Raw genomic sequence first — 11,449 nt, forward strand, 5'->3', positions numbered from 1 at the left:
TCATTTTTAGTACAAATTATTTCTAGGTACGTAATTGCATAGAGCAACACTTGATCCTATACAGAAAGACACAGTAAGATGCATCTTTGTTTTATTACTTTTAACTTTATTTTTAATAAAAAAGGTGAAAGTCAGTGACAAGGAAGTAGATGTGATGCATGGCTTCAGACTCTATATTACCACCAAACTGCCCAACCCAGCCTACACCCCTGAAATAAGCGCTCGAACCTCCATCATTGACTTCACTGTCACCATGAAGGGTCTAGAAGACCAGTTGCTGGGCAGAGTCATTCTCACAGAGAAGCAGGTGAGTGAAGTATGGCCATGCCCTCTTCTGTATTATATTGTGATTCTTTCATTAATGAAAGCAATGTGATAAAAGTTGTAATAGGATTGAGTTCCTGTTTCATTCTGAAGTTTTTTCATTACTAATTCCCAAGTGTCTCAGATAACTGCTAACCAATATCTACTTAACATATTTCATCTGCATCTCATAAATCACATATCTATCATCACTTGATTTCATAAAGACAAATGGTGTAACTATGAGAATATCAGTTTTATTTTCAGCCTCATTATCCTGGTTTTTAAATTTATTTTCCTGAAGAGTTTGTTCTATTGTGAGTTCTATGGACTTTTAGCTTTCTAGTACATGTCTAGGTTTTTCTTTCATTCAATTCATTTGTTATACTTTTGGAATATAAAATTAAAATGCTTCACTCAGGTAACATCAAACATTGTTAGTTCATATTTGTTATTTAAGAACATTCTGTGTATGCTGTGAGAAGATAGAGTTTCACTGAGCACTTTCTGGAAGCTACTGGCTCAATTCTCTATAAGGATAACTCTAGATCTGTTTCTTTTTCTTTTTTTTACTTCTATTTTATGGGGAAACTAATGCTCAATGAATAATGGCCAATAATTTAGAAACTTCCCTGTTTGAACCAGCATTTTCTCTAGGGAACATGTGAGTCTTAGGCAGAGAAATCTAGAGATTTTTGAGGATTTTAATAAGACTGCTTTGGTGAAACTGGATGGACTCTGAAAGGTGCTATTGATTTTCTTCTGGATTCTTAGTTTACTTTATGGCACCTGCTACACTGGCCTACAGATTTATTTCGGTTAAATTGGCAGAATTTTTGGAGTCTTCCCTTCCCATTACTTTTACCTTTTTTGTATATTGTATCTTGCTTGAGCCTTTCCACAAATAAAATAGCAGGAAATAAAAAATGGCAGGAACGGATGCTAGAATGCCTGCCACAGACTAGCTATCAAGAGATAACACCTTCCGAATATGTACTTGTTCATTTTTGGCGTCTCCGCAGAGGTGGTTGAGGGAGCTCAGCGCTGCTGTGTCATGATGGCAGGAAGGACTGGGCATCTTGATCCACAGGATGTAACATATTCGGGGCAGGACCCAGTGTGGTGTTTGAGGCTCTGCCTCACCGGTGGCCCTGGCCTCAGGGAGATAAGGGACTCTGATGGCAGTTTGAATAATATCCTGTCCTTGGTTTTCTTTCTATTCAGCCCAGATGAATAGAGTCTCCTTAGAAAATCATTTAGTCTGACAGATTGTGGTTGCAACAAAACAGAACAGCCCAGCGATGAGCCGTGATTGTGGCCACAGAGGTTTGAGATGAAGCGAGGAGCACTTTAAGCTCCTTTGAAAACAAGACTTCAAACAGCTTTGAAAAGGCAATAAGGATCCCTGGCCCAGCTTTTTTCGTACTTCCTGGGAAAGTTGAATGTCATCTCATTATCAGAATCTATTCCAGTCTCACAGTAAACGACTCTTAACAAAGAGTGTGGTCAGAGTAACAGTACCCCACACTCGTTCCTTAGGATAGTAGAGGGTCTCTTACCTTGAACCACATTATAATACAACATGTAACCTGAATTTCCTTTTCTCTAAAGCAAAGTCTCCCTCCTGCTGGACTTAATTTGGGAGGATTTTAAGTGGCATACGCTGCACAAGCAGCTTGTTATTTTGCAGCTTCTGTTCTTCCCACCGTATCCCCAAATCTGCTCTGATTACTGTGTCTCTCCGGCCTGGGTGGTGGCACGTGGCTTTGAGGTGGACTCTGGTGTTTTCCGGGCATTGCCTATATTGGTTCTCAATCTTCTGGCCCTTTAAATACAGTTCCTCATGTTGTGACCCAACCATAAAATTATTTTTGTTGCTACTTCATAACTGTAATGTTGCTACTGTTATGAATTGTAATGTAAATATCTGATATGCAGGATGGTCTTAGGCGACCCCTGTGAAAGGGTCGTTCGACCGCCAAAGGGGTCGCAACCCACAGGTTGAGAACTGCTGGCCTATAATCTAGTAACTCATTTGAGAAGAGCCCATGTCTGTGTCATATGAACACAGATATAAAAGGTTTTCTGAGGTTTAAATTAAATTGTTCCTTTGACTTCATTGATGATGTAGTCTCTCTATGATCACTTTTTGGGTGATTTTAAATATGAATGTAAAATGTCAGTATAAAATGTTTTAGAGCCAAGGGGGGTGTTGGAAGCTAGGAAGATCCCACCGATGGGAAGTTGATGTTGGAAAGCATCTAAGAAAATCCCTTAAATGTGGGGCTGAAACAAATGGTGAGCGGCTTCAGTCAGCATGAGTTGTGCGTTCACTGGCCTGTAGGTTCTTCATGTGGAAGGTGGCTTGGAGCTGTGGCTTATGCTGCAAAGGAAAGACCACTATTCTCTGATTCCATAATTTACCAGCTTCCTAGTGTCCTGGGAACATGGGTAGTGAGGAGCCCTCTCACACGGGATCTGGTCTCAGGAGTGCTCAGCTGTAGAGCTGGCTGGACCCACAGTTTTGTTAGCCTTAGAAACCAAAGGAACCCCAGAGCCTATGAATGCAAGGATGGCAGACTTTTGAACTCACTTTACACTTTTCTGTGTGCTTCAAGGCAGTCATTTTAAATGTGTGAGCTGTTCAAGTTCACACCAAGGCCATATTCAGTTGTTGACCTGATTGATGTACCTGTGAGTAGATTCAGACAGCCTCTGTTGTCACCAGAAGGTGATGGATCGCGACCATTTAAAGCAGGCAGTAACCCAGTGGCCCTCCAGCAGCTTTCCTTTAAAGAAAACCTGGTCTCCTAGGCTCACTCTGACCTTGGTCCCAGAGAACAAGAAGTCGGAAACTCAAAGAGACCTCTGCAGTATTAGGAGAAAAATACTAATATCAATGAACAACTTCTACTGTCACGCCATGCAAAGCCTCACGGGTAATCATTGTTTAGAATTCCGGATGAGCAGAAAGGCGGATGGATGATTGATTTCCTTTGGAGGTAGAGGAGCCTGAACCTGGTGGAGCTGATATGGGAAGTAATTTAATAAAGACACTAAACAGACAGTGTTATTGCCAGCTCCCTGGTGGGAGAGAAAAAAATAAATCTGTTTCCGAGTTCTGTTGTTTAATCTTTCTGTTTTAATTAGCAATGTAAAGTGCAGAAGAGAAGGAATCTTAGGGAATGAAAGCCTGGGTGCTACCTTAGAAATGAGAACTCTGAAATGCTGTCATCTCTTTTCTGTTATTGATTTCAAACCTTTGGTTACAGGTGCCATTTATGTACACACAGGATTTTAGTTTTCATTTGCATCTTTGTTGAAGCCCTTACTTTTTGATCATTTAATTAATAAATAGTACATTTCCTGAACTTATACTGAATAACTGCTGTGTTTTCTTATTTACTTTGGGGATAGTTTTCACAGTTTATATAAAAATTTTACGTTGTAACCTTAGGGTATAGAATACAGAGCACAAATGTTTACTGTTTTTTTTTTTTTGTGTGTGTGTGTGTGTGTGTGTGTGTGTGTGTGTGTATGTATGAGATAATCCCTTTGTGGGAAAAATGCTTACAGACAAAATTATTTTGATTAATTTTCCTCCTTCATATTAATTTTAAAAAGAACTATCTTTTTATATAGTCAACAGAAATAAATTTAAATCAGTCACACAAATTAAAATATGCCTAAAACCTTATCCCAAAGTAGGTTTTCTATTTTTAAATCTTGAGTGAAAAGCAAGCAGCAATTATTCTATTTTTTTTCAAAGATAACTTTCTTTTCCTCACAACTATGGTCTGTTCTAGTGTTGGGCCACTTTTGTACCATGTAATACATACTTTGCTTTTGTAATCCCAAATACTACTTTAAATTGTACTATTTTCTTTGGAGTATATTATTCATTGGTTTCAAGCTTTGGGGGAAATGTAGTGCTTAGCTTTATTTCAAGCCTTTGGCAATATAAATGTATTACTATATTGACAAATTTATTTTAAAGTGTTAACAATAGTATTAAATTGACCACACCATCTCAATCGTAGTCAAGCTTTTACTTATTACTTTTTAAATCAGGAATTAAATAATTTTCCACTTATTGAATGCATTACTAATAACTGTGTTTATTTTATTAATAATGGTTTTTAAAGCAACCTGGAGACATAATTTTTTTCTTTATTGATTAAGGTATTACATATGTGTCTTTATCCCCCCCACCTCCCCGTTGTCTGTGTCCATTGGTTAGGTTTATGTACATGCATACAAGTCCTTTGGTTGACCTCTCCCCCTTACTCCTACCCTCCCTGCCTTCCCTCTGAGATTTGATGGTCTGATCGATGCATCTCTGGATCTGCTTTTGTTCATCAGTTTATGTTGTTCATTATATTCCATAAATGAGTGAAATCATGTGATATTTATCTTTCTCTGACTGGCTTAATTCAATTAGCATAATGCTCTCCAGTTCCATCCATGCTGTTGCAAATGGTAAGAATTCCTTCTTTTTTACTGCAGCGTAGTATTCCATTGTGTAGATGTACCACTGGTTTTTAATCCAGTCATCTGATGATGGGCACTTAGGCTGTTTCCAAATTTTAGCTATGGTGAATTGTGCCGCTATGAACGTAAGGGTGCATATACCTTTTCTGATTGGCGTTTCTAGTTTCTTGCAGTATATTCCTAGAAGTGGGATCACTGAGTCAAATGGGAGTTCCATTTTTAGTTTTTTGAGAAAACTCCATACTGTTCTCCACAGTGGCTGCACCAGTCTGCACTCCCACCAGCAGTGCATGAGGGTTCCTTTTTCTCCACATCCTCTCCAGCACTTGTCATTTGTTGATTTGTTGATGATAGCCATTCTGACAGGTGTGAGGTGGTAACTCATTGTTGTTTTGATTTGCATCTCTCGGATGATTAGTGATTTTGAGCATGTTTTCATATGTCTCTTGGCCTTCCTTATATCTTCTTTCAAAAAGTATCTATTTAGGTCTGGAGGCATAATTTTGGTTTCAATCCCATAGTTCAGAAGTGGAAACAAGGTTGGAAATGTATGTAGTGACAGGTTGTGTGAAGCATGTTGAGAATTTTGGCCTTTTCCCAAAAGTTAAGGGAGATCTTCTGAATGACTTAGGAGAAGAAAAGGGAGACCAAGTGTGGTCAGAGTAGTCCACCATGGAATACGTAATAGTTAGCCCCAGTTAGGGCAGGGGCTATGTAATTGGGGGGAAAATGGACAGAAGAAAAACTGTTGCTCAGGAAAAGACTCAGTAAGACTTGGGGCGGTTTTTGGTTTTGACAGTGCCTGCAGACCGGGAAGCACATATTCTGAGTGTGAGTGCAAGAGTAGAAAGTTCTCCTTTTTAACATCTCCTTTCATCTACATCATTATGCTTTTATGATGGTATATGAAATCTAAAGTATGATTTTTTGGGCCAACTTATGATTTTATTTTTCAAACTACTCATTTCTAAATACACATTATAATCTTTCTGAAAAATCCATGAGGAAAATGAATCAAGGGAGGCGATAGAAGGAACGATACACATTCTGAGCAGCTATCCATCCAGTTGATGTTTTAGCTACTTTAATAGCGATATCCTCACAATCACTCTTGGAGCTGTTTTTATGTCCATTTTGCAGATGAAGAAACTGAGGCTTGTAGAGTTGTGTAACATGGCCAAGGTCATGTAGTTAATAAGTCCTGGGAGTTTGGATTCAAACATGTCATTCTGATGTCAAAACCATCACTCCTCTCACTGCTCTATTCCTTCTCTTACCTGTCTTCAGGTGAGGACTTTTATAAAGCTCACCTTGAGGAACTCAGAAATGATGGTGTTAGGTATGAAATTTTGGATTATGACAATAAAAATAATTGAAGTTTTTCCCTTTAGTTTTATTATCATTGTATTTCTTAGTGTAAACATGGTGTGAATGTTTTTTTTTAATTATTATAACTGCATTTGGAAAGAAATTTTATGGTGATCTTTAAATGTCACTTGTTTGTACTAATTTCTACATTACCTCAAATTTGAGATTCTCATCTAGTGAATACATAAATTAAAATAACTACTCAGGAAGCTTCCAAATATAAGTAACAGATGGAAACAAAAATAATAAGAGCAGGTTTTGCTTGAGTTGCTACATCTCAAAGAATTAAGAATTGATGTCAGTGCAAAGCTTTTGTTTTGCTTAAAGGAGTTTTCCTTTTCTAGACTAGTACCAGACCTGACACGTTGTGCTCAGACCATGAGTTGGGAGCCTGGTAGGAGCCCACCCACCAAAACTGTTCAATCAGTGGGGGTTAACTGGCTAGAATAGAAAGCAGAGGCCCGTGGTCTTTCTCTTTGTCTTATTGCAATTGTGTTACCACAATCTTGATTTTAACTTCATGTGTTTTTTTGGTTACATAGAATTTTATGTCTGTATTTCAGATACCAAGACATGACTATATCTTTAAATCCTGTTTACTCATTGTCCTTCCCATTTTTTGATTCTTTTATTAGCTTTAAAGTTAGAGCCTCTCGCATAATGATACTTTCACATACAATTTGATTTGGTGCCAGAAGCGTTCTGTTATTGCCCAGCCTATGGGCTTCCTGCTTCTGCTGGTGTGTTCAATGTCATGGCCATTTCCACCTTCCCCAACCCTTACCAACCCCACCGTTCCTTTCCTCTCTTCCACTTTCTCTCACTCTCTAACGACCAGGAGGAAGAAATAGCCAATAGGGACAATAATCTTCTGAAGCCTTCTCTCCCAAGCTGCCAATAAAAGACCTATAGGGAAGACACTTCTTAACTTCACTTGGAGAAAACAGAACCTTTAGAAGCAAAGAAGATTTTTCCATTTAAATGTAACTGCAGAAGTAAATGTATTTAATCAGAGACATATATACATTTGTTCTCAAATACACTTCAATATATTTTCAAATATATGTCATCTTCAAAACAAGCTTAAGTGTAATCACAAAAGTCACTTAAAATGATTCAACTTTAGAAAAGAAATAGTTGGTAAAGGGGATTTGGTAATACTTTTAGCAAATTTCACATTGTTTGCTACCAATTCTTCTTTCCTCTATTAATCCTCCTTCTCTTACTTGGATGTTTGTATTTTTTTTCCAACCAAATATGGTAACTGTACTACAGGAGCTTGAGGACAGCCCTGTATGTTAACTTTTTAAGGAATGACCAAGAAATAGTTATTAATTAAGGAAGAAAATATCTTTATGCAAATTAACAGGAATTGGAGAAAGAAAGAACTCATCTTATGGAAGATGTGACCGCAAACAAAAGAAGAATGAAGGAGCTAGAAGATAATTTACTTTACCGGCTGACGAGTACCCAGGGGTCCCTGGTGGAAGACGAGGGTCTCATTATTGTGCTGAGTAACACAAAAAAGACCGCCGAAGAGGTGACACAGAAGCTGGAAATTTCAGCTGATACAGAAATTCAAATTAACTCAGCCCGGGAGGAGTACAGACCTGGTGAGTTTGGTAATGAAGTAATGTCACAGGAAAATGAAGTGGGAAATAAATGAGAATTAGAAAAATTGACATTAGGCCAATGGTCTTGCAAAGTGGGGTGGCCATTTATGTTTTGTGGCATTTCTATTAAGTAAAATTGAGATGACAATATTTTATAGTGATGTTAATTTTCCAGTTCATGTTAGTTGGCAAATCTTTTAAAGTTCCTGTGAACTTATTTTTAAACTAGAACTAAAAGGGAGAATTGTAAAAGACCAGCTGACTACAAATTAGTAAAACCTGAGGAATTAATGCATGAATTTTGGGCTGTTCATTAGTTGTTTATTATTTGACAACGAATAGCTAATGTTTTGTTTGTAGTCTTTGTATTTGGAAGGTAGTTCTTTGGTATAATGGGAGCTCTTCAGTCTTATCCACCAATTTGATAATTGGTGGTGTTCATTGGTTACTAGAGGATCGTGCTAAAATAATTCGATCTCCTTTAATAAGTTATCATTCCTCTTGGGAAAATAATGGAAACCATATCTTCTACCAATGAAGAGTCAGGTGCATCCTCTTTGTGATGCCTTTTTTTTTTTTTTTTTTTTTTTTCCCAGCTTTTACCAATGAAGAGTCAGGTGCATCCTCTTTGCGATGCCTTTTTTTTTTTTTGCCAGCTTTAGGCCAAGATTAGGCATAGCTTCTTCATGGCAATTAAGAATGAGGTCCTTCCACTGCCTACACAACTTGCTAGGTGTTACAACCTTTGATATCCTTTCAGTTGTCTTTTCTACCTATAAAGAAACAGTAAAGTGTACTTGTAAGGGATCTAGACATTCTAAAATGGAAGGTGCCATTTGAGCAACACAAATAGTGGACTACTTAAACAAAGCCTATAAGTAAGAATTAAATACAGAGGATGAGCATCACTCTAGACTCCCACTGCTGATACATAATTATCAGTAAGACATGGAAATAAAACTTGTTGTTTTCATGTAGAGTTGAGGCCAATCGGTCCCTGGGTCATTTACTTTCCAGCCTGATAGTACATGCAGCCTTACTTTGTCTTTCAGTGGCTACTCGGGGCAGCATCCTCTACTTCCTCATCACCGAGATGCGCTTGGTTAATGAGATGTATCAGACTTCGCTCCGCCAGTTTCTGGGCTTATTTGACCTTTCCTTAGCCAGGTGTGTATGTGCTTGGGAAGGCAACCTGAATTCTCTATCTGTGGTCTAGATGATGACTTTACGTTTATAATTTTCTTTAGCTTTGCTGAGTCTTATTCTCTTTTAAATCTAAGATTAGTGCAATAGCTACGGTGTTAACAAATCATTCTCATGTATCATTTTATGCTCAGAGAAAGCTCCACCAAGTATTCATCCATTGATTGATTCCTGTGGTTTCATGTGTTTCTGTTAAACAAGAAAATCCCCAAGACATTGTTGTGAGTGATAATGCCTGTTGGATAAAATTGATTTAGAAGACGTTATGGAGCCTGTTACGTTATTTCACAATGAGAAAATGCTTGTTATTTTAGATTTGGAGGTCTTACCCTTGTTGTGTACAAAATAAGAATTGGCCCTCCAAAGTTACATATTCGACATTCAAGATGTTGCTTTTATGTACAATTGAAAAGGGCAGGGGGATGAGTCTGATTATAATGTTCTCCACTCCAGGTCTGTCAAGAGCCCAATTACAAGCAAAAGGATTGCTAATATCATAGAACACATGACCTATGAGGTCTATAAGTATGCTGCCCGGGGCTTGTACGAGGAGCACAAATTCCTGTTCACCTTGTTGCTTACCCTGAAGATTGACATCCAGAGGAACTGGGTCAAGCATGAGGAGTTTCTCACCCTTATTAAAGGTCAATATCATCTCTGAAGCATTATACACAGCTGCAGGGATAGGAATGATTGTGAAGGTTCTGTGCAGTAATTTCTTCTGGTTATAATAGTTTCTTTGTACTTCATTGAAGATTGCATTTATGTGAGATATTTGTTCATTTATTGTATGAATATTTGTTTAGAACCTACTGTGTGCTGTGGCACAGAATAAGCACTTGGAACACATCAGTGAACAAAAAGAAGAATCTTGCTTTTGTAGAGTTTATATATTTTTGGGTGGGTGATACATCAAAAAATCATGAAATAATAAGTACATTATGCAGTATGTGAAGAGCTGGTAAGCACGTGGAAAAAACAGAGCTGGATAAAGGGTGTGTGAGGTAGGGGAGGTTTAAAATTTAAATGGGATATATGGGATCTTTAATGGGGTAGACCTCCCTGAGAGATGGATAGGCAAGCAAAGGCCTGAAGGAGCATAGCACTGGTTCTGGGGGACATTCAGAGGAAGAGTGTTGAAGGAAGAGGAGCCGGCATCAGGGGCTCCATTGAAAGCAAGGAATATGATGGAGGGAAAGCAAAGCAAGCCGGGTGGCTGGAGTGGGTGGGTGAGGCACCTGTGCAGCTCAGCCTGTGGACACTTATTCTGTATCTGCTGAAGCATTGCTCACAGACAGGTCCCCTATACCATACACTGGAACAAGACAACCCAGTGGAAGGTGGGGAAACATAAATTCACTATCACATTCTTGAATGTCAGGACAACAGATATTTATTTTACTTTTTAAAAAATATTTTTATTGATTTCAGAGAGGAAGGGAGAGGAAGAGAGAGAGAGAAACCTCAATGATGAGGATCACTGATTGGCTACCTCCTGCACTGCTGGGGATTAAGCCCGCAATCTGGGCATGTGCCTTGACTGGGGATCGAACTATGACCTCCTCGTTCATGGGTTGACGCTCAACCACTGAGCCACATGGGCTGGGCAAGACAGCAAATATTTAAAGTGCCTGTGAAAATGATAGTAGGGGTCTAAATGGTTTTATCTACTATACTTTTCTAAACAAAGCCTTTAAAAATAAGACACCATTTTATCTGGGGGTTGGAGGGGATTTTCATGACTTTACGTGGAGAGTGGATTTGCAGAGAACCTTGAAGAGAACCCCAATGGGGATAGTAGGGAGGGGGTGTGTATATGCACATGCTGTGCCCTGGAGGGAGTGTAGTCATACTGAGATATATATATATATACATATACATATATATATATACATATACACACACATACATATTCATGTTCATATACATATGCATATCCATCTGATAGTAGCAGCAAAGACTCATTCAGCTAGACCTGAGCTTACAAATGTATGTTTATGGACAATTCTCTCTCTCTCCCTCCAATTTGTTGTCTCTTGTACCCTTGCTCCTCAGGTTTCTTTTTTTTCTAAGTTTCCTAAAGCTGAGCAAGTAGAAGGTGAGTGATCTGGAGAGACAACGCCTTAGATAGACATGCATCATATATTACTGATTTCTGGCTTCACTACTCTGGTCCTCTAGCTTACTGAGCTTTCCTAGGGGAAAGTAGTTCCAGATATCCTAAATTCAGGTATGCATTTCCTTGTGGAAATGACTTTGAGCTTAGCATCCTTGGCAAGGTGGAGCTAGGATAGAATCCAGCATGGGCCTGGCTCCACAGTTATATTACTGATTCTTAAATGTGTTTTTGTGAAATCACCTATTCTTTCATTAAATTTTAAATCTTGTTCATCACCATGACATATTTCTGAGCTTAAAAATGTCAATGTAGTAAAATAATTGAAATTAACATAGTTTAAGCAGAAGTTTTT

The 11,449-nt window shown here is 38.3% G+C and overlaps 1 protein-coding gene across 1 annotated transcript in view; it reads left to right on the forward strand.

Moving 5' to 3' along the window:
- Window positions 1-11,449, forward strand: part of DNAH5 (dynein, axonemal, heavy chain 5) — a 190,913-nt gene that overhangs the window by 148,311 nt on the left and 31,153 nt on the right. Inside the window, exons 65-68 of the mRNA XM_015567634.1 lie at window positions 125-307; window positions 7,532-7,775; window positions 8,828-8,942; window positions 9,432-9,588. Of these exons, the coding sequence (XP_015423120.1) occupies window positions 125-307; window positions 7,532-7,775; window positions 8,828-8,942; window positions 9,432-9,588 (699 nt within the window). The remainder of the gene's footprint in view (window positions 1-124; window positions 308-7,531; window positions 7,776-8,827; window positions 8,943-9,431; window positions 9,589-11,449) is intronic.

The sequence above is a fragment of the Myotis davidii genome, unplaced genomic scaffold, assembly GCF_000327345.1.
Source record: "Myotis davidii unplaced genomic scaffold, ASM32734v1 scaffold143, whole genome shotgun sequence".
Lineage (NCBI taxonomy): Eukaryota > Metazoa > Chordata > Mammalia > Chiroptera > Vespertilionidae > Myotis > Myotis davidii.